This window comes from Protopterus annectens, chromosome 5.part0, assembly GCF_019279795.1.
Source record: "Protopterus annectens isolate FY-2018-M chromosome 5.part0, PAN1.0, whole genome shotgun sequence".
NCBI classification, from domain to species: Eukaryota; Metazoa; Chordata; order Ceratodontiformes; family Protopteridae; genus Protopterus; species Protopterus annectens.
In genome coordinates, this window is record NC_056735.1 from 1,236,427,853 (window position 1) to 1,236,451,410 (window position 23,558).

The 23,558-nt window shown below is 40.1% G+C and overlaps 1 protein-coding gene across 1 annotated transcript in view; it reads left to right on the forward strand.

Annotated features, from left to right (window-relative positions):
* LOC122802344 (nucleoporin p58/p45-like) overlaps positions 1–23,558 on the forward strand; it is a 991,373-nt gene that overhangs the window by 669,425 nt on the left and 298,390 nt on the right. Inside the window, exon 6 of the mRNA XM_044071981.1 lies at positions 22,838–22,936. Coding sequence (XP_043927916.1) covers positions 22,838–22,936 — 99 coding nt within the window. The remainder of the gene's footprint in view (positions 1–22,837; positions 22,937–23,558) is intronic.

The following is a 23,558-nucleotide window of genomic DNA, read 5'->3' on the forward strand; positions in this document are numbered from 1 at the left end:
CAGAAGCAGCGTTTGCAAGTGCCGTTCGGCATCCTGAAATTTTCGTATTCTGAGTTTCAGACCGAAGACCAAGTTGGGCTAAGTACCCCGTTGGGGAATATTTTTGTCTTTTCTTGCCTCAGTTAATTCCGGATGTCAGAAAAAGTGAATAATTGTATTTCTTGTGGGAAACAGATACCTCATAGGGATTACCACTCTCTTTGTATTCCTTGTTTGGGGCCTGAGCACGACGTAGTCAGGTGTCGCTTTTGTGCTAAATTTAATAAGCGCACTATTAAGCGTAGGTTAGATTGTGCTAGGCTTGTCTTCAGTAAGTGGTGTAATTATAATATGCCGTCGGATCCTCCGTCGCCACGCTGTGAAGAAGCGCAAGGAGAAATCTTTGAAATCCAGGCAGGATGAGTCGTCCGTTCCGGACGCCGGTTCTTTAGAGACCACGGTGGAGTCTGTGGATCCGGCCGAGGTTTCTGTTGAGTCTCAGGAGGAACCTTTAGTTTTGCAAGATGTGGCCTCTCAGGAGTCAGGTCAGGCTGAGGGGGCCTCTCAGGTGGCTGTGCTCCTTCTTTGCATAAGGTGGTTAGGCCTTCTCCCTCTGTTTCTAAGGTACCTTCTAAGGCCAGGCCTGGTTTATCTTCCTCTGGTGTCAGTCCTAGTTCTGCAGGTTCTGTGCCTAAAAAACACATGCTTAAAATGGCAGAAGATTTAATTACCTTAATTAGAGGTTCTATGCCCCCTCCAGATAAGAGGCCTAGGGTGGAGCCAGAGGTGGAAGGATTGGAGCATTCTTCAGATTATTCAGAGTCTTCGGCTGAAGACATTCATGATTTTCCCCCTTATTCTGATTCTGACGCAGAGGATTCTAGTCCCTCTGCTTCCCCTCCAGAGGATTTTTCTTTTTCAGAAACCCTGCATTCTATGAGGGAGCATTTTAAATGGGAAGGTCAGGATTTCTCAGATTCCCGAAAGAGGCTTAGGGAATTCTTGTTTTTACCTCAACATAGGCCCTTGGCTATACCTCCGGTCTTAGATGTTGTACATGATGTTTTCTCTGAGGCTTCACTTAATCCAGACTCTTTGCCTCCTGCCCCAGTTAAGCCAGACAGGTATTACAGGGTGCCTGAGGCTCATAAATATTTATATAAGAGCCCTAGAGCGGACCCTGAAACTATTAGCCAGGGACCTAAGGGTGTCAGGGCTTCTGTTGTAAAGAACCCAGTTCCTATGGATAAGGACTCTAGAGCTCTGGACAGGTGGGGTAAAAAAGTGTATACCTCTTCCACGCTTGCAATGAGGGCTTTAAATTGCCAGTTTCATATGCTGAAATACCAGAATTTTCTTCTTAGTCAATTGAAATCTAAGGTGGATGCTTTAGCAGAGGGCATAGAGTGTAAAGAATTACAGGATTTGGTTCATGCCTCTGATCAGGTGGGTAAGCATTCCTTGCAGTGTGGTTTTGATGCTTTGCAGGCCTCTTCTAGGGTGGCTGCCACTGGATCAGTTATTCGTAGGCACGCTTGGCTTAGGGATCAGAACTTGTCAGAGCATGTTAAAGCTCGAATTCTGGATGCTCCCCTTCAGTCTGAAGTTTTGTTTGGTTCTCCTGTGGAGTCAGTCTTGAAGAAAATGGAGGACAAAGCTAAGTCTATGTAGACTGTTAAAGATTTCTTACAAGTGCAGCCCCCTAGGTTTAGCAGAAATTGGCCTACTAAGGGATGGGCTTACCCTTCTTCTGATTTACAGTCTAGGGGCAGATCTAGACGTGGTAGGGGCAGAGCTCATGCACAGGTTTCTTTTAGGCCTAGGACGTGGAGTTCCCCTGCGCAGTCTGCTGGTGAGGGCAGGGGCCAGTCCTTTCGTAAGCAGACCCAATGACCTGCATCTTCAGCTGCCCGATTCTTCTTGTCTGGCAGCTCCTCTAGGGGGAAGTTAGCACTTTTCAGGCAAAATTGGCTTTTAGTCACCCAGGACAAATGGGTGTTGGACATTATAAACCGAGGCTACAAGTTTTATTTCCACACATTGCCCCCTTTCAAAGGCATGCCAGACGTTCCTCCTCAGCAAAAGGCAGAGGCTCACAAACAGATTTCTTTACTTCAAATGGGAGCTATCCAGCAGGTGCCTTCATTAGAGGTGGGCCTAGGATTTTATTCTCGCCTGTTTCTTGTACCAAAGAAGGGGGACACTTGGAGGCCGATTCTGGATTTGTCTATTCTCAACACATACCTGGACATTCCAAAATTCAAAATGTTGACTTTGCAACAACTTCTACCTATGCTAGGCAAAGATCACTGGATGGTAACTCTGGATCTCAAGGAGGCTTATCTTCATATTCCTATCAGGCCAAGCTGCAGGAGATTCCTGCGTTTTCGGGCTGGGACTTTACATTATCAGTTCTCTGCATTGCCCTTTGGCTTATCTACTGCGGCCAGGGTATTCACAAAGGTTCTGGCTCCGGTGATAGCCTTCTTCAGGTTAAGAGGAATACAGATTTATCCTTACTTGGACGATTGCCTGATTCTTGCTCAAGACAAAGACAAGCTACTTCACCATCTTCAGTATGTTATGGCAGTGTTAAGGTGCCTAGGGTATTCTGTGAACGAAATAAAGTCCAGTCTTGTACCCTCTCAGGACATGTGCTTTCTGGGTGTGAGACTGAATACAGCCTCTCAGATGGCGTTTTTGACCCCGGACAAGCAAAGAAATCTTTCCCTTTACTTCCAACAATTGTCTCACCTGTCCAGGCTGACTGCAAGGGCAGTCCTTCAAGCCTTGGGGTTCATGGCATCTTGTATTCTGGTACTTCCCAATGCCAAACTGCATATGAGGAAGTTACAATGGTATCTCAAGAGTGTATGGACACAACACTGCCACAATTTGGACACTGTCATTCAGATAATACCTTGCATTCAAAAGGAATTTTTGTGGTGGGCTCAGGAATGTCACCTAAACAAGGGACTCTCTGTGACCCGACCAGAGACGAGTCAGATCTTAACGACAGATGCCTCGGACAAGGCTTGGGGAGCACACCTCAATGGAAAATGGGTTCAAGACACGTGGCCTGCCAGATTTCAGCATTTGCATATCAACATGAAGGAGATGTTAGCAGTCCAATTTGCATTGATGGCCTTCAAGGATCTACTACACCCAGGACAAGTGTTGATTCAAACAGACAACACAACTGTCATGTGGTACATCAACAAGCAAGGGGGAACCCATTCGTACCCACTTTGCAGGCAAGCTATGATTTTGTGGGAGACGGCTCTCAGTTTGCACCTCACTCTTCAAGCAAGGTTTCTGCCAGGAGCACAGAACTCCTTAGCGGATGTTTTGAGGAGACAGATGGTGAATCCCCACGAGTGGAAACTGGATCCTCATGTATTTCGACAGTTGACAGTGTTTTGGGAGACTCCAGACATAGATCTGTTCGCTTCTCCACTAAATTTCCAGCTGCCAAAGTTTTGCACAAAGATGTTTCATCCAAAAGCTTGGAAAGTGGATGCTCTATCATTCAGTTGGAACAACCTTCACGTCTATGCCTTTCCTCCTCTGCCTCTCCTTCCCAAGGTGCTCTTGAAGGTCAGACAGGACAAGCCCTCCATGATTCTTATAGCTCCAGATTGGCCACGTCAGCACTGGTACCCTCTGCTAAGGAGTTTAGTACGGGAGCCTCCTTGGCCTTTGCCAGCAAGTCCACACCTTTTGTCCCAGGTAGGCAATCATTTCCTCAATGTCAGGATACAGTCCCTGCATCTGACAGCCTGGCATATTCTGTTCTAGACCCTGGAGGGTCGCAGCTTCCTCAACAAGTTTTGAATGTTATTTTGGAGGCCAGACGGCCTAGTACAAGGAAGGTTTATGCTGATAAATGGAGGAGATTTTTTCTTTGGTGTAAAGCAAAGGACTTTGATGTTTCAGTACCTAATTTGAGTGTTTCACTCCAGTATCTTACAGAATTACTAGACAAAGGTTTGTCTTTCTCCTCTGTAAAAGTTCATGCTGCAGCCATTTCTGCTCACTATGACTGTGACCCACCATTGTTCTCTCATCCTTTGTTTAAGCAATTTCTTAGAGGGGCAAAGAACATAAGACCCCCAATGAGAGCTCCTACTCCTTCCTGGGATCTCAATTTTGTGTTGGAGAAACTCACTTTATCTCCTTTTGAGCCTGCAGCTACAGCTGAGTTGAAGTTTTTGTCTTGGAAGACAGCTTTTTTGTTGGCCATTACGTCTGCTAGAAGGGTATCTGAATTACAGGCTCTTATGGCAGTTGAACCCTTCCTAATTTTTCATAAGGATAGGGTCTCTTTGCGTACTAACCCTACTTTCATGCCTAAAGTGGTCTCAAATTTGGCCTTGAACCAGTCTATTTATTTGCCTACTTTTTATGCTGATCCCCAAAATAAAGGGGAAAAGATTTTGCACTCTTTGGATATCCACAGGCAGTTGCGTTATTATTTGAGCAGAACTAAAGGGTTCAGACAGTCTCAACAGTTGTTTGTTTCTTTTGCTTTGGGTTCTCAAGGGAAACCTGTTTCTAAACAAACTATTTCTAAGTGGATTGGCCATTGTATTGCTTTTTGTTATTCTCATCATGGTAAGGAGATTCCAGCTGGAATCAGACCTCATTCCACTAGGGCTACTGCCACTTCTACTGCCTTTCTGAGGGGTGTAGCTACTAAAGATATTTTGGAGGCAGCTACTTGGAGTTCAGTGCACACTTTTTCTAAGCATTACCATCTCCCTCTTTATTCAAAATCTAGGGCAGGGTTTGCCACTGCAGTTTTGCAGGGCATGCTAGCAGCCCCCAATGCTTTATGATTTTACCAACCTCCCTTTACTTTTGCTTTGGGATTCGACCCACAGGTTATGACTGCAGCAATGTGAGATGAAGAACATAGTACAGTTTTGTACCTACCATAAATGTAGATGTTCGAAGATCCACATTGCTGCAGTCCAATTTTCCCTCCCTCCTTCCCCACTGTAGTTTGGGGTGGTTGTGTGGTTTGGGTTGTAAATATTGTTTGTACATGGGTGGTTGGATATTTTTCCTGTTTTTTGGCTTTGGCCTTTCTTTTTAGGGCCTTCTGACATCTGGGGCAAGAAAGACTGAGGATATGACGTCGGTCATGCGCTTTAGTACTACGGCGTACTGACGTCAGATCTAAGCGACCATGACCGACGCCAGCCTAACACTTTGGTATTCGGGCCGACCGAGGACAGCGGACTACCCACAGGTTATGACTGCAGCAATGTGGATCTTCGAACATCTACATTTATGGTAGGTACAAAACTGTACTTTTCTCTAATTAGATTGATAGGCAGACAACCTACGCTCTCCTCCCTGATATGCCACTTTCTTTTGTCTTCCCACAAAGCTTCCACTAGAAAAATTTACAAGAGTAAATGGAAAAGGTTTGTTTTTAGGTGCAGTGGTAAGACCTATATCCTTTTTCACCACCAGTACCTAAAATTCTGGAATTCCTGGCTAAAGTTTTTAATGATAGGGCTAGTCCATCCATGATTCAATTAGCTGCCATTTTCAATTTCCATATTGGAGTTAATTCCACATTAGCTTCTTCACATCTTTGTAAGGCATTTATAAAAGGAACTTTTCTGTTGAAACCACCCTTTAAAGATCCTACTCCACCATGGAATCTGAATTTAATGTTATAGCCTCTTACTCAAAAATCATTTTAACCGGCTGCAAAATGTGTTTGGAAATAATTAATTTGGAAAACTATATTCCTGTTAGCCATAACATTGGCTAGGAGAGTCAGAATTTCAAGCTTTATCTTGTAAGTCTCCTTGTTTAATATTTCATAAGGATAGGATGTCCTTAAGAACCAGTTCTTCCTTTCTTCCTAGGTGGTATCAGGATCTAACTTTAGTCAGTCTATTAACTTCCCTGTGTTCTTTCCAAATTTTTCAAAAAAAAGGAGAATACATTCTCCATGTACTAATCTCAACAGACAATTACATTTTTATCTTCACAGTTGAGAATTTTAGAAAATCAGATCAGTTATTTGTATCCTTTTCGGAAAGCAAATTGGGAGAACCAGTTACCAAAGTAACCTCATCAGAATGAGTGACCAACTGCATCTCTTTTGTTTATAATGAGCTTGGCCTGGTCTTGCCAAAACCTTTAAGAGCTCATTCATCCAGGTCCATGGCATCTATATTAGCTTTTTATCCAGGTCTTCCCATGGACGATATTTCTGCGGCTCTATTGTTGGCTAATCCTCATACCTTTATTACTCTTCACAAATTGGATCTGGTCTCTAGGGGAAGAGCAGCCTTCAGCTCAACAGTATTCAGGAATATCCTTCCTTAGAGTCCACATGTTGTGAAATGAATGAAAACTGACATCAGGTAAAGAAGTTATGTGCTCATCGTAACATTCCATCTGTCATCCATTTTCATTCTTACTTCACTCTCCTCCTTCCTGTCCCCTGCCCTTTTTCTTTCATTTCTGGAAGAACTGGAAATTATTACAGGAACCGAAGTTCCTGTCATTTGATCTCCAGATGGTGACTTTCCATATAAAACCTTTAATTTCATTGTTATATACAGTAAAGGGCAGCAAACAAGATCTGGGGAAAGAGGGTTACTCCTGCATTATGGGTAATGGAGGAGCTTGAGAGCTTGTTGTTATCCACAAACTGTAAAAAAGCAGTTGAGTCAGATCCGAGGATTAAATCCAAACCCACACATTGAGTAAGAATGAAAATGGACAACACTGATGGGAAGTTATGATGAGTACATAATTTTTTTTCTTTAATCTTTCAAGCCTGGTTGGATGGTAGGCATTTGTGAATTTCGGTTGAGGATGTTAAGTTTTTTTATGGAAGAATAAATCTAGTTCAAATAAATTTATCTGCCTTAATATTTTTTAAGACAATTGGCCACCCCATTTAAAGAAGCAGCGTCTTGTATTTTAAGAAACTCAAAGCAATTGTACTGTTTACATGAACTTCACATGAATGAGGAAGCTATTGTCATGTATACGAACTTGGCAAGAATTGTCTTGCATGTGTTTGATTTTACCAGAACATTGGGTTCTGTAACAGTTTTGATAAAAAAAAATAAAAATGCATTTTGCATATCTGTGTCAGTCTTGAAGGAAAGACTTTGTTAGTAAATGTTCTGGGTTTGAAGTATATGAATTGTTTTATCTTAATATGCCCCTTTAAATATCAGCTGTTCTCGGATAATGTGAACTGAAGGCTAGATGATTTATATACCAGATTGTCTTATTTGTTGTCTGTGATACTGTTATGAATATAAATGTAGATTAATTATCCTCAGAGTAAGCAGCATACTATATCAAAAAGCTCAGTTTTGCTGGACAAATTTTGTTCAATCACACAGTTTGCAAGATAGTTGGAGGATTAATCAGGATTACAAGGGATTTATCATTTTGATAAGGTAATGAATTTTGAAGATTTAAAAGGGTCATTCTTTCACGAGAACCATCTTCTGATAATGCAGATTCAGATTTTCAGAGCTGGTCCTGCTAAATGTTTCTGTTTTTAAGATTGAATATCAGTAGACAAAAGAAAAATAAGGTGTGCAGTACAAATAGACTTAACCATAATGATATGCAATACAAGTTTATTAGAGAACCTGCTTTTTTGTCACAGTGTTGATCATGTGATCTCTTCAGAAATAAAAAAGTCCAGCTTTTAAAACATGTTTTTAATATATGCATAAGCTCCATCATTGTTGGAAGAAATAAACTTTAGGCAGTGTTTGAACTGAAACATTACTTGTTCTTATGAAATAGTACCCCAGTGTAATAAAGACAAATAATGGAAGGACTGGATTCAAAGCAAAGTGCAGATGTAGTGTCAGTCTTAAAATGGAAGATAAAAATTACAGTGTAGATTGGACAGGAGTGCATTTTTGTACAAAGAAGGAGATATCTTTCTAATCAAGTAATGAAAATAAAATAAATGGTATTAAAGCATCAACAGAAATTGACACTCCTTTAAGATGTTAAGGTTTTTGAGGAACTTTTTAATGAGATTTTACAAAGATCTTTACTGGAATCATGTCAAAAGATCCCTTTAGAATAATTACTTCACCCATAAGTTTGCTGCTAAAGTATTAAAAGAAGACTAAGTTTAAGATCCTCCAACAAATAAGCATTCTGGTCTTAATGGAATAATGGCTGTTGTAAACCTTTGCAGTTTAATTAGTACCATATATACTTAATATAACTTTTTTGTAACTGGATCATGCACAAACTTTTGATATTGACAGAATTTTTCTTTTTCACAGATTAGGTCAAGAACATTGTGGTTGAAGCAAAGGGGGCAGCTCAAGAAACAAAAAAATGGATTGTTGGGTGCTGCTCCTCGAAGAGAATAACAGTGACTCTGCAGAATATTATATTCATAAAGTAGCAAAAAGTATTCCAAAGACAAAGCTGTCACTGGAATGGAGGGCAAGAGGGGATGGAATTTACTTGAGAAAACTGGTGAAGGAACCATGCAAGGTATTGGAAGCAAATAATTAGAGAGGGAAAGGTAGTAGAATGGGAAGAGGACAAGAAGTCATTTGGACTGCAGGCTAGAGATTGCCTTCCTTATGAACGATTGATATCTAACTGTAGACAGAGAAAAAATAGGGGAATCTTAAGTTAAAGACCAGCACTGCCAGAGTTTTCATTAGAATCTAGATGAGAATCTGCTTTTAGAGATAAATAGTAGGGTTTATCAATATTGCATGATAACTATAGGAATCAGTCAGAGGAGGTTAGAAAGCTTTGTGGAGAGAGATTGGCTAAGCAGTTCGCAAAGAAAATGGGGGAAGTGTTCTTTTTGTCCATGTATTATTGATAATCCTGTCTTTGTTCATCCATATACAGGACAACAATTTAATTTGAAGATCAAGGCTGCTTGCACTAGTATGCATGTGATATGTCTAGCTGTATGTACAGTATGCAGTAAATTTTACGATGGGAGGATTGACAGGATGCTCAAAGATAGGATTAGGGAAAATATTTATCATATTAGTAAGAAAAGCATGTTTAATGCGTTAGCCAAACATGTTGTGAATATGGACAGCACACAATTTTGACTTTTTAGTCATAGGAATGAATTGTGGTAATAAGAGAGGAGGGGATATGAAATTAAGTGCTGAGGAAATGGAAACACACTGGATCATTAGGTTGAGAGCGAATGCAGGTTTGAATGACTGCATACCACTAAGACCTGCTTTGAAAGCCAGACCACTACGTAGGAAATAGGTGGTTGGCTACATGTTATATGCTACATTCATGGTTTAATATGTTCATGCTTTTTAATATGATATATATTCAAATGTTTTTATATACATTTTTGTGGATAGGTACATTCATGTGCTTCTCATTTTTATTTCATTTTTTTTTTATTTTGTATTTGTTTGGTTTTTTAGATTGATGTTTTTTATTCTTTGAAAATGCCTCTTGAATGATTTTTAGGATGTATGCCTTTAAGTTGGAATTTGTTCTGTCATGTGATTCTAACTTAATAGTTAAATATGATGCATTAGTTACTTAGTTTTTATGTCACACCCAAAGAAGCATTTGGTGAAAGCGCTTGTGTGTTTTAGTAAAGGCCTGTTTGTGAACCTGGAGCTTTACCTGCGTTGGTTGTTCTTTACCATTGGGGGAATATATGTTTGGCTCCCAAATATGCAACAAAGTCTATAAGATTTAGGGTCTTTGGAAGTGTTTGCCTAGATATTTTTGTACCCCAAACAGACTCCAAAGAATTTTTACTCGGGTAGATTGCAAATGTTGGAGGTGTGATAGGGAAAAAATAGGCAATTCTGTACATTATTTCTGGGAGTGTAATGACTTGGCAGACTACTCAACAGAAGTACTTACGAGTGAGCAAATTGGTGTAACTAGAGAAATTATTTTTGTGAGCTATAATACAGAATCGGAGTTGTGTAGAGATAGTAAGGCAATGAGTTTAATTCTTGTGGCCAAAAAAGCATTTGCTAGAAAATGGAGATCAAAGTCTAAACCAACTGTACTAGAAGTAGTGAATATAGTAACAGAGATAAAACAACTGGAAGTGGGATCTTTAGAAAAGGGTAGGAGCATATTACATTAAAAAGTGATTATTGTGGGAAGAAAACATGGAGAGTAATGTTTTGGAGAAGGCATGAGTTTTAAGGGAAGGCAGGAATCGAATGAGCTTTGTAATATTTGACTAACAATGACTGGATAGATAAGTGATTTAATATTTACTGCTGTAAATGTCAGAATGGTTTGTTTTAATTTATATAAATGAGCAACTGCTTAAGTCATAAAGTAATAATTCAATAAAGATGTTTCTTGTTTAAAAAAAGCATCATGGTAGTAATTTTTACATCTGTTTCATTGCCGACTATTTTTTTTTTCAAGTTTGTTACAAAGGTGATAAATTGTGAAATATATGTTTGCGAATATAAATCTTTAGCTGTATCTTATAGGTCAACTGAAAGAGTAGTGAGTTCAGTAAGGCAGGCTATTATGTATAAAGATTGTAAGAGAGCTGAACTGTCTGCTGTTGCAGTGGGTTGTTAAAAAACATTTGATGTGAAGTTGTTCTCTCTCACCTTCATTCTCACTGATGGGTTTGGAGTTGATCCTTGGCTCTGACTCTGCCAAATGCTAAAGCTCGAGGTCTTCATACAGCTAGTGGCCTACTCCCTATCCCATGATGCAATAATGCTTCCCTCAGATCTCGTTTGCTGCTGCAACAATTTGGGTGTTCGTCAAACAGATCTGGCCAGTAGGGTCAAATTTTTGATATTTGTCTAAACAAAATCTTTTCATTCCTGTTTGTAAAATTATAGTTAACTACTTGAGACACTTGTCTCTTTGGTTAGTCATAGTTAGAGTGCTTCTTTCTCCTTTTCTTGAAGCTGTTTATTTTTGGGCCTATTTTCTATAAGTGAGCTAGAGTAGTTAGATTTACATAACTTGCTCCCTTTCCTTTCTATGTATCCCATTTTTTTATTAGGGCATTAATAATAGATCTTTGCTTACTTGCAAATACTTTTTATTCAACCCTGCAGTTTTTATTAGGGTTGTATAATAGTCGTTGAACAGTTTGGTGTGTTTCATCGTTATTATAGTTAGTTTTAGACCCTCTTTAGCTGTGTGATATATATATATATCTATATATATATATATATATATATATATATATATATATATATATATATATATATATGTATATATTTTTTTTCTTACATATAGAACTAGAGTTTCTTCTGCCTTGGGTAATTCTCATTTGACAGAGTTATGTCTGACAAAGTTAAATCTTGGTTTAAAAAGTGTTCTCAGGAGGAATGTCATTTATTTAGACCATGTTTCCGAAACTGGGTGAGCTCATGGACCTCTGAGGGTCTATACGGTACATTCCAGGGGTCCATGAGCTCACCTAGATTTTGGGCATTGTCAGTGACCTTGTAAAAAAATAAAATAAAAAAAAAAATAATAAAAGTTGCTTCTCTCATGGTCAATTTATTTAAAAAAAAAAATACTTCCCTGAGTGCATTTGAGCTGCTTAATTTCCACATTCACGGCCAAGCAGCTGCTTGCCCTGAGTTTTTAGAGATGGAAAGAAGGAACAACTTCCGCATTTGTGGCTGGCTGAGCAGCTGCCCACTTGCCCTGTGTTTTCTGCCTGGCGGTTAGAACTTTGAGGGAAATTTAAACAACTGTTCTGTTCCCTCTAAGTAAGGTCCCAGATTTGTTGGTTGCTGCTGATAGCAATTACTGCTGGGCTGATCCATACGATCTTGTTGAAAGTCCCTGGCCTGAAGGTATTTTTTTTTTTTTTTTTTTTTTTTTTTTTATAATTAAGGCTTAAACATGAAGTGATACAGTTGAGAGCGTAGCTGTCACCTGTGCAGATTTTCACATAATGTCCAGATTTTGTACTGTTTGGTCTGTTTCTCATAAAATTGTGTTTTCTGACAAATCCCTGTTAAATTGTTTCGTACTGAAGTCAGTAAATGTCTAATGTTTGCACTTTAGACTTCATAGCCTTCAGAAAACTCATACTAATACAGAACTTGCTTTATCAACTTTCTAAGTTTGAAAGAGCAATATTTAAAATGTGTCTTTCATTTTGGCCCTCTGTCTCTCACCCCCATTATGATACGCTTTGTCCAGATTTCTTCTGCTGAAGAGGTTGAAAGGTATGTGTGTGTCTGCAAGAAAGAGGGAGGCAGGTGTGTGTGCGTGTGTGTGTGTCTTTGTGTGTAAGAGAGAGGGAGGCATGCAGGTAGGGGTTTGGGAGTGTGTAGGAGGGAGGGAGGCATGCAGGTAATTGTGTGTGTAAGAAGGAGGGAGGCATGCAGGTAAGTGTGTGTGTAAGAGGGAGGGAGGCATGCAGGTAGGTGTGTGTGTAAGAGGGAGGGAAGCATGCAGGTAAGTGTGTGTAAGAGGGAGGGAGGCATGCAGGTAGAGGTGTGTGTGTAAGAGGGAGGGAGGCATGCAGGTAGGTGTATGTGTAAGAAGGAGGGAGGCATACAGATAAGTGTGTGTAAGAGGGAGGGAAGCAGGTAGGTGTGTGTGTGTGTGTAAAGAGAGGGAGGCAGGTAGAGAGAGGTATGTGTTTGTTTGAGAGAGGGAGGCAGGTAGGGGTATGTTTGTGTTAAGTAGCATACCCTTCAGCTGTCCAGGTTTTTGCAGAATGCCCAGATTTTTGCCCAATATGTTTGTCTATTCTGTGCAACTGTTTTGTTTAGATAGCTAACAAATGTTATCACTACTGTGGTATAGAATTTTAAAACAGTGTTTGTAGCACAACAGGTAGCATGCTTGCATTTGAACGCAGAAGCCTGTGTGTTCTACTCCCACATCATGTAGATGCATTGCTGATACTGTGTTGTATTTTCAGGGCAGGGTGCTGAAGACATGAATATGTCCTCCATTGGATGAGATGCCTAGTAACTATTAATTTTTTTTTTCAGTTTGCCATTCATGCAATATTACCAGCTTACCATTTTTTTATGTAACATAAGTAGGCAATTTATTCTTCAAGAGCAGCAGGCAATGAATTGGTATGTAGATGAAACACTGAAATATAAAGTTGTTAGCAGCAACCTTTTCATTAATTACAGATCTCTTTAAGGTGGCATTAGTCAGATGACTTTTACTTCTGCAGAGATTGTGCATATTGACTGATATTGGCGGATTGTAATGACAGAAGTTTGACTGGCCTTTTATGGTTGAAATGTTCTAAATTGGGCAGTTTTGTCATTATGGGTTCATATATTTTTTTTCATTGCTTACTGGAAAAATGTGCCAAACTATACATTTAAAACAATCTACCAAGTGGTGCTGTATTTTACAAGGGATGTAATTTAGTTATTGTATCTCAAAATTTAATTATATAATCAGGAAGGTAAATCAAATAACTTTTGCATGGCCCTAAAAATGTTTGCAAGGGACTTATGCTTTGAAAACAGCCCAAAGGTAAACTTAATCTGTTACTGGCCAGATGCATTTTTTTGCATGTAGTTTTAGTGCTGTTTCAGGGAATGTGAGTTTCAAGCAAGGTGACCAACTGTCCCAGTTTTTCCAGGACAGTCCCAGTTTGGAAGTCTCTGTCCCGGAATTCCAAACGTCTTTTGGATGCAGAAATGCCCCAGTTTAGACTGCTTAGTCTGATTGGTGACCTTGCTTCCTGGGGTGGCCAGTCCCCCTGCTTTCCCATCCTGAGCAGCTCTGGGGACTTTGCGATTTTTTGGGGATGCCATTGGGTATGGAGTAAGATTGGATGCCTTCACCCTGGCAGGAGCCTTCCAGGCGCTGCTGCCATCCGTCATTAGCTCCCTCAAGGACTTCCATTGTGGGGGGCTGTCTCCAGGCCCCGCACCAATCCGCCTGGTGCTCCCTTACTGACTTCTGTTTGGGCAGCCCCCTACAAGCATCCCCTTTAACCTGGCCAAGAGACCTCCTTCCCCAGCCACAGCCCCCCCCCCATGTTGGGGGATTCTGCCCCCTCCATATTTCCTGCAGGCTGCCAAATAATGCCAGAATGCATGTGCCCTCGAATCCTCTCAGGGGCGCTTCCCTCCAATTCCAGCCGGCCCTGTGAAACTCCCCTCAGTTCCTGAGGGGAAGATCCTCTCTCATGAAGGCTTCGGAGTCCCCCTGTTTCCTATCCAGAGGCGCTCTGGGGACTTTATTTTTCATGGATGCCATCAGTTATGAGGTGAGGTCAGATGGCTTCACCCCAGCAGGAACTCTCCAGCCCCCTCCACCTTCTGCCCTGGTGCTTCCTCAAGGACTTCCATTGTAGAGGTCTCTGTCTGACCCCGCTCACCCAGCCAGAAGTTCTTCAGGAACCGCCACTGTCTGCCAGTCACTCACTTAAGGACGTCTGTCATGGGGGGGGAGATATGCCTGACCCTGCTCACCCAGGCAGGAGCTCTCCAGGCCCTTCTGCCATCTACCTGGCACTCCCCTAAGGGCTTCCATTGTGGGGGGCTCTGCCTGACCCACCCCTCACCCAGGCAGAAGCTTGCCCGACCCTGCCACTCTCCCCCTTCCAGACTTCTGTCTCAGAGGGGGCATGGTACCAGACCACCTCACCTAGGCAGGAGCTCTCCTAGCCCGGCCACTTTCCACCTTTCTCTCCCTTCCATACTTCCATCAGGATGGACCCCCTCTGGGCTTCCACTACTACCTAGGAGAAAAAGAGCTCCTTTCCTGGGTTGCATATTTCCTAAAGGCTGCCTAATTGTGCACTGTCATGCATGCTCTGAGCCTCACAGGGTAACTTCCCTCTGATCCTTCCCAGCCTCGTGGAACTCTGCTGGAGCAGACAGTCCCTCATCCAGACTTTTATGACACCAGTTCTCCCCTTTGCCCTGCACCTAGGGCTTTCAAACTCACAGGGGAGATGGCCCTGGGTCCCAGCATCTCTGCACTTTTTGCAGCACACCTCTGTCTCTCCCCCGTGGTGCCAGCCATCGATGGCTTTGCATTGCTTTGAACCTCCTGGCATGTAGCCACTTTCCTCCTGGGTGGTGCCGTTAGCAGAGTGGTATCTTCATGGTGCTGGGTGAAGAATGGGAGGCCATCCTGATTCCCCCAGCCAGCCTCTGGTGCGAGATGACATGGCAGCCAAATTACCACTCCCATGGGGGCTAGGAGGATGGGATCGCTGACCTGGCTTTCCGGGGTGGAAATCGAGTGTCCCGGTTTAGGTCCTGTAACAAAAAGGTTACCTTGGTTTCAAGGGTAGAGAAGTTTTAATGCTAAGTCTGTTTTCATTGTGAGACTGTATTGCTTTGCTTTAGCAAATGTCTGTCAGTGTTTGTGCTATAAAATTGAAATAAGTTTTAAATTAAATCCAAATATCTGTTGTAGAAGTAATGCAGAAAATAATGTACACACTGAGAATTCTGAACAGTGTTTTTGGCAATTGGGGGGATAGCCAAGTAATGGGACACTGAAATGGTTTTATAGGGGGGCTAAATGGGAGAGTTGGGGGGGGGTTGATGCAAACGTAATATATTTGTACCGCCACCTATAGGGGTCTGCCAAAATATTTCCTTGATAAAAGGGGTCCTCCGGCTTGCAGAGTTTCAGAACCTCTTACTTTAGACACTGCTGCCATTGTCATTCTGCTTTTTGCGTTTCCCCAGGTCCTCTACCCACAACAGAAGGCCTATCAAAATGTGATACAGCAGGAATGTGTGTATTCACTATTAGTTAAATTTCAGTAAGCCAGTGTACAGTAAGTATCTTATTTCCTGTGAGATTACAGTACCACCTGCCAAAATTGTTTGCTGACTGCCAACTCAGGGCATCCCCCCATTGGCTAAACTTGTATTCATCAAATTAAAAAATGTATATATGTATGTGTGTATGTGTGTATATATATATATATATATATATATATAGAGAGAGAGAGAGGTGTGCATATGTGCAGTAGAATGTTCCCTGCATTTACCATATTGTGTGTCCTAACAGTAGATTGCCACATTATGTCTAAACAAGAAATTAAAAATTCTGATTCACCTTTGGACAACCATGAGTGATGTACTGGGCTTTGTTGAACCTGTCTGCAGTCATTTCTGTGTGTGTCTCCTCCTCGTCATCCTCATTGCTTTCAGGCATCTCATCTCCTTTATTTCTAGTATTAGGACTTCCTGATGTTATAACTTTGTCAATGTATTCTGTTGCACGTTCAGTGCCATATCTGAGTATGTGCAAGAAGTTTGGATCCTGTCAGTATTCAAGCCTCTTGACTATGTAGCTAACTAAAGAAGATGTACTGAAACAAAACATAGTAGCTGAAGATTATTTAGAGCTTTCATGACTTCCGTCTTCTGGCATATATCTGCTTTCTTACCTTTCAGATATCTGCTTATTGAATGGATGTTTTCATATCTATTTTTTGCATTATGAAGAAAGGCTAGAGGCGTTAGTCATATTATTTGATTAGTTAACCTGGTGAGTGGACTGGTCCAGTTACCCTATTCATCCATGATCCAGTCCAAGCATAAAATAAAATTAGCAACAAGGAGTTAATAACATTAGACTGAATATCAGTCACAAATTGTACAAAAGTTATACACAACAGTCAGTGTACAAGGCAGGGGCAGCTTGTGCTATTGGGCTGCAGGACCACAGCCCCCCCAGCTGTAAAAAAAGTATAAACAAAAATAAACAAAAAAAGAAAACAAAATAAAAGCAAACATGAGTCCCGGAACATCGTGCATGCGCACTTGCATCATTTCCCGATATCCGGACTGCTAGTGAACCAGTCTGGAGCATGCACACAGAATCCAAACTGTCTCTCCAGCAGTCCGGATTAAGAAGACAGCATTCAACTCCTAATATCTCAGAAGTCTATGCAGTTGTAACTGCATAGACTGGAGGGGGATCAGACTGCAACGTCCGCAGGCTGGTGCTCTTGCTGGAAGGGGAAGGACTTGCTTACTGCAGGAATGGATGGATTTTACAGTTGCTCTGACGTCACAGGCTTTTACATTTTACAGCTGCTCTCTCATTTATATGGATGGATTTTACATCTGCTCTCTTGTTGTGGGCTTTTATATGGATGGATTTTGCTGCTGGAATGGATTGTTTACTGCTGCAGGGACTCGGGTAGTTAGGGTGTGTGTGTGGGTGTGTTTGTTGGTAAAACTACATGGTGGTGGATAGAGAATACCACAGGCTTGAACCCTGTACCTTGGGCCTAAGTGGCAAGAGCTTGAATTCCCTAACCACCACCATTTGTAAAAAATTTACAAATTTTTGCCTCATATTTGTTCTGTTCTGTTCCTCATAAAATCTGTGGTTTCTGTATTTTTGTTTCTTTACCCAGTTTGTCGTGCAGTGGTAATACTGTTGCCTGACCGCTACAGGTTCTTTGGTTTGATTCTTGGCTGGGGTGCCTTCTGTGTGGAGTCTGCATGTCCTCCCTGTGTTTGTGTGGGTTTGCTCTGGTGTCCTCCCATCTTACAAAGACATGTGTCTGGAGTGTTTCTCTCTGGGCCTCTGCTGAAAATTGGCTTTTGTTCCAAGGCTGACTTTCTTGGTTAATGAATGTTAAATAATAAAAAATGACAAGCATTTGAATTTCAGACTTACTATTCTTCAGAAAGTACATGGTAACACAAAACCTTTTATTCTAGAAATGTCCTAAGTTTATAAGATGGATATTTGAAATTTGTCCCTATTTTTGTGACTGTATTCCCCCATTATTGGCTTTGTCCAGGTTTTTTTGTGCTAAGGTTGAGAGTTATGGTAAGAACTGAATTCACTGAGTATATTGTGGGCTGTATTCCCCCCATTACTGGCTTTATCCAGGTGTTTTTTGCTAAGAGGTTTAGGGCTATGGTGAGAACTAAATTCACTGAATATGTTTGGGGGCTGTATTCCCCCATTATTGGCTTTGTTCAGGTATTTTGTGCTAAGAGTTTGACAGCTATGGTGAGAACTCATTTCACTAAATGGTAGCCATTTAGGTTTCAGTCTTCCTCTCTTTAATAAAACAGCTGATTTGGCATAGTGGTATGTTGCTCTGACTGTTTTGCACAGGGTACTGGGTTCAAGACTTGGCAGTGAAATGTATGGTGGTAATGCAGCATTTTATTCTAGCAACTTTCCAACATTATTCAAGCAATGTTTAAAATGTGTCTCTGGTTTTTGGGCTTTTGTCCCCCTCTCCAATAAATTTTGGCTTTTTCCAGATTTCTTGCGCTGCAAAGTTCAGAGATACAGTCGAGTGTTGAGTAGATTTTACAAGGAGCTGAGAGCTGCAGGGGAACAACAGTTTAATGCTGATTATGCTGAGTCTGCTTGCGTTGTTAATGGCACAACAGGTAGTGTACTTGCTTTTGATGCAGAAGGCTGTGGGTTCTACTGCATCAGTAGGTAGATGCAAAGGTGGTAGATTCTGGAGTCCTTTTTGGCAAAGATACCTAGTAACTATGAACCTATTATAAGTTTGCCATCCATTCCCTTTTGCTATATTACTAACTTATCATTTTTTTAGTTTAACACAGGCAATTTATTCCTCAAGGGCAACAGGCACTTTATTTGTAGATGAAACAATGAAATATAAAGTTGTTTGCTAGCAACCACATCTTCATTAGTTCCAGCTCTCATTAATATGGAATTATTTAGATGACTTTTACTACTTCAGAGATTGTGCATATTTACTGATACTGGCGGACTGTAGAAGTTTGACTAGACTTTTATGATGGAAATGTTCTGAATTGGGCAGTTTTGTCATTATTGGTCCATGCATTTTGTTTCATTGTTTACTGGAAAATGTTCAAAACAGTACATTTAAAATGCCCTCTAAAACTGTAGTGTATTGTACAAGGAATAGAATTTAATACAATCAGAAAGGTCTATCAATGAGCATGTGTATGTTTCATGTGATTTGAAAACAGCCCAAAGTTAATCTTTATCTGCCACTGGCAAAATGTATTTTCTTTGAATGTGGATTTCAGTGCTGTTTCAATGAATGTGAGTTTCAAGGCAGAGATGTTTTAATGCTAAGTCTATTTTCATTGTGAGACTGCATCACTTTGTTTAGCAGATATCTGTTAGTGTTTGTGCTATAAAATGCAAAATAAATTTTTCAAATGAAATCCAAATTATCGCAGAAGTAAAGCAGTGTGCACATTACAGTGTTTATGGTAAATTGGGTGAAATAATCAGTGAATGAGACATTGGAATGGCTGCAGGGGGGAGGCTCCATTTGACTATGATTTTGTGAGGGGGGCAGCAAACTCAGATAGCCCCGGCAGAACTATATATCTCAACTGTCCAGATTTTTGCAGAATGAATAGATTTTTGCTTCTTATTTTTGGTTTGTTCCTCATAAAATTTGTGGTTTTCTGGCAAATCATTTAGGAATTAACTGAAGTCAGTAAATAATGGCAGACATTGAGTTTCAGACATCATAACCGTCAGAAAAATGCATGCAGTAAGACCTGTTATTCTATCAACTGTCTAAGTTTATACAATTGCTATTTTTATGTTCCCCCAATATATTTGGCCTTCTCCAGATTTCCTCCATTAAGAGTTTGAGCGGTACGTGCAAATAAATCACTATAGAAATAGGAATATCCAAACCTCTCAACTTTCCCCAATTTTGGCTCAAAATGTTGCTCTCCCCCTAATAATCCCTCCACAAAATATCAATTTTGGAAGAAAACGTGGAGGGTTTACAATTATAAATAACTGTAATGATCAGAGTTATAGACTACTTTTATTTCAGAAATGCATGTAGATTCTCTTATTTTGTCAGCTGCTCAAGTTAACAGTACTCATATTAAAAAGGTGTCCCATCTTTGACAGGTTCCCAGCTGTATTGTGTGGCAATTTTATATTTTTGCCTCACATTTTGGTCTGTTTTTCATACAATTGTGTTTTTTCTGGCAAATTAGTGGCATATCATTAAAGATTGAAGTTAGAAAATAATGGCAGACAATTGAGTTTCAGATTTCATACCCTTCAAACAATTCATACTAATGCAAGACCTACTACTATTCTATTATCTTTCTATGTTTATAAGCGCAATATTTAAAAAGTGTCCTTATTTTTGGGCCTTTGTCCCACTTCTATGTATGGCTTTGTCCAGATTTCTTGCTCTGGGGTTGAGAGGTATGAGTGTCAGAGCCATCACCGTCAGCCAGAGACGTATCAAATTGCGACATACTTGTTGCACCCCATGCTCCCCCATGTAGTGACTCTGGCTGTGTCCAAACAAGGCAAGGAGCAGTTATGTAGTGCAAGTGTGCAGCGTATTCCCCCATCCAAGGTAGACACAAGTACAACAGAGGCTTTTCATCTGTCCTTGATTTTGCAGAATGTTCTAGTTTTCGGTCATATTTTTATACTTTTGATTTATGCTTATTATTCAGAAAATGCATGCTGTTGCAGTGCCCTCTTGCTCTGTGTTTAAGTAGCAATGATTTAATGACCGTCAGGTAAGCTTGTCGGAGGTAATAAGATGCACGTAAGCTTTAATAAGCATACTGTTAAAGAATTACCAACATTGAAAGCCTTTGTTGTTGTCATGCAGAGAATATTTACATAACTAGATAACGTATAAGCCTTAGGTATTGAAATTCATATGACAGTATTTGTAATAAAGGACAGGATTACAGTATTTTCAGAGGCTCATTACATTTGTTGGAGACTTGCAGTCATCTTTGCAGGCTTTACCCAAAAACTAAACAGAATGCAAATCTATCATGTGTGGTCCATAACCTGTGCAGTAATCCTTTAAGCAATTTATCTTGAGCTTGTTTCTTGTTTGCTGTTCATTTTTTACTTTGTTCATGTCTTCCCCATGAAACAAGTAGATAGTTGTTGTCAGGCAGCAGGTCTTTTTTGGATAAGAAACAATTTAGCTATCTCCTGCAAGCTCCCCTTTTAATTTGAAGTCACCAGCCACCACTACAAGGCAAACATGCCAAACCTAAAATGTATACCAGGTGTAAGGAACATATGCAACATTGAAGAAAAGGGAACAGGCTGACATTATGTGGATTCATTGTCCATAGGTTATGAGAGCCATAGAGGTTGAACAGGACAACAGAGTAAAGATGACAATGCCTGGCTTGAAGGTCAAGCATGGAAGGACCCAAGTCAGGCTTAGATCGACTTTGAGGGGGGGGAATGATGGAGATCTTGAACGACATGTCTGAGAAGATGGTGCCAAATAAATTAGCAGTGGAAGTGTGGAGAGCTACTTGATGGTAAGTGAGGTGGAGAGTGTGGCAGCTGCGTGTGCATACTAGCTGCAAAAGCATAGCAGACTCAATAGGCTCACCTTCTTCAGTTGTGTTGGTGTTTGATTGTGTATGTTTTTGTGTGTGTGTATATATATATATATATATATATATATATATATATATATATGTGGATCTATGGATCTAGGACTGTTGAACGAAAGTTCAACAGTCCAAATCCAACTTACCCAAACACACTTCAACGAAAGTGCTTTTACCGAAAAAGCACTTTCGTTAAAGTGCATTAAAAACAAAACATTTACATTAAAAACAAAACATTAAAAAAGAATAAAAAAGTGTTTGTGCCCCCCACACCCCCCTACTTTATTATTCTCACTCCGCGATTGCACTACAGTGGGGAAAAGGGAAAAATTCCCTTAACCGCACTGTTGTACGATCTCCGCAACAGTCACTCCCCCATAACTCCCTATACCTCTAGGCATACTTACGCGAAAGTGCTTTTTTGATGAAAAGTGCTTTCACATGAGTATGCATGGCCGTTCGCTCATTAGTCACAGACCCATATATGTATATAGTTACACATCAGAATCCAGAAATAACACACTCCTGAATTTCATAAAATGTCATAATCTGGAAGCCCAAACTCCTGAAAACGCACAGGATACATATATTGACTATAGAGAACACAAACTATATTACATTCCACCAAATATAAGCAGGGGGCAAGCCCCCCTGCACCCCCCATGTGGGGGGCTGTGCCCCCCACACTCCCTGCTACTTAAATATAACTCCATGATTGCACTTCACTACACTATCATGAGTTATATTGTAGTATAGCAAGTTAAAAGGGAATGTTACCAAGTTTGCAACAGGCAGTCATGAGCACATGTGATGGTATGTTTGCCATTTTTTCTGTGGAGTGCAGTCTTGGAGTTTATATATTTAATTAGCAGGGGGTGTGGGGGGGAGCAGCCCCCCACATGGGGTGGTGCAGAGGGGCATGCCCCCCTACCCATACTTGGTGAAAAGTGCTGTCCTTTGTCTTGTATCTGTTTCTCTGTGTCCTTGTACTGGAATATTGTCATTCTTTGTCCTGTATATTTTTACTGTTTTGTGATTCAGGATTTTGAGTTTTCAGGATTTTGGGTTCCAGATTATGAAGTTCAGGACTGTGATATTTCAGGATTCTGAAGGGAAACTCGTGTGTATATATATATATATATATATATATATATATATATATATATATATATATATATATATATATATATATGTATGTATAAAATGTGTGTAAAATAGTAGCGGTATTGCAGTTTGCTGGTTTACTTTTCATCTTTGAGCAATTCTTTCAGCCAAAACAAAGCTTGTAGGATCACCCCTAGAATCAAATAACTCTTATTAATGGGCCTACACTACCTTGTTATTTAAGAATGTTTACCTTTTAGTTGTCCATGATAACAAGGTAATAAGTTAGTTTCTGTTAGTGTTTTCCTAGTGAAAGTTTGGGAGGGCTGATATTTTAATCATTCATATATGGTAGTTTTGCTCTTATTTTAGCATTTTATGAGTACTTAATAAATTTTGCAAAGTAAAGCAAGTATTTTTTTCTTTACCAGGGCCACAGCCATCTCTGGGAGCTAGTTTTACGACAGCATTCGGCTCAGGTATTGGCACTGGCTTGCAGTCAAGTGGCATAGGTTCTTCAAGCCTTGGAGGTACATTTTTTTTTTCAAATATTTCCTGAACTTAATTCAGAAGGACTAAATGTTTTTAGAATATTAGTCTAAATCTTAAGGGTTTGGATAGTACCAAAATATATATGGTGAATGTTAACCATGTAAGCATTTATATTTTGCAATTTAATGGTGGACATTCATTACTTTTCAGAAAGGCTGGGGAGCGTGTATAATGAGAAAAAAAAGGAAGCAAAATTTAGGGCATGCGCAAAAAAAATGAATCAAAACTATATTGTTAAATAATCTGAGTTTATTTTTGAGTTAAATGTTAATTTTTGGTGTCTTAGCTTTTAATTAAAAATAGTAATTAGCCATTCATTTCATAAATAAGCAGACACACTGATTCTTAATTTAGCAGGTGTTTCATTTTATTTAATTATTATTCCAGTATAGACATGTATGTTATTTCTGTTTTATATGAACTATTTTAAGGGGTGTATGGTACTATATCCTTATTAATGAAAATGTTCACATCTCCAATATGATATTGTCCATATGTGTGTATATATAATATATATATATATATATATGTTTGTGTGTGTACACACACACACACACACATATATATATATATATATATATATATATATCAATAATTGGG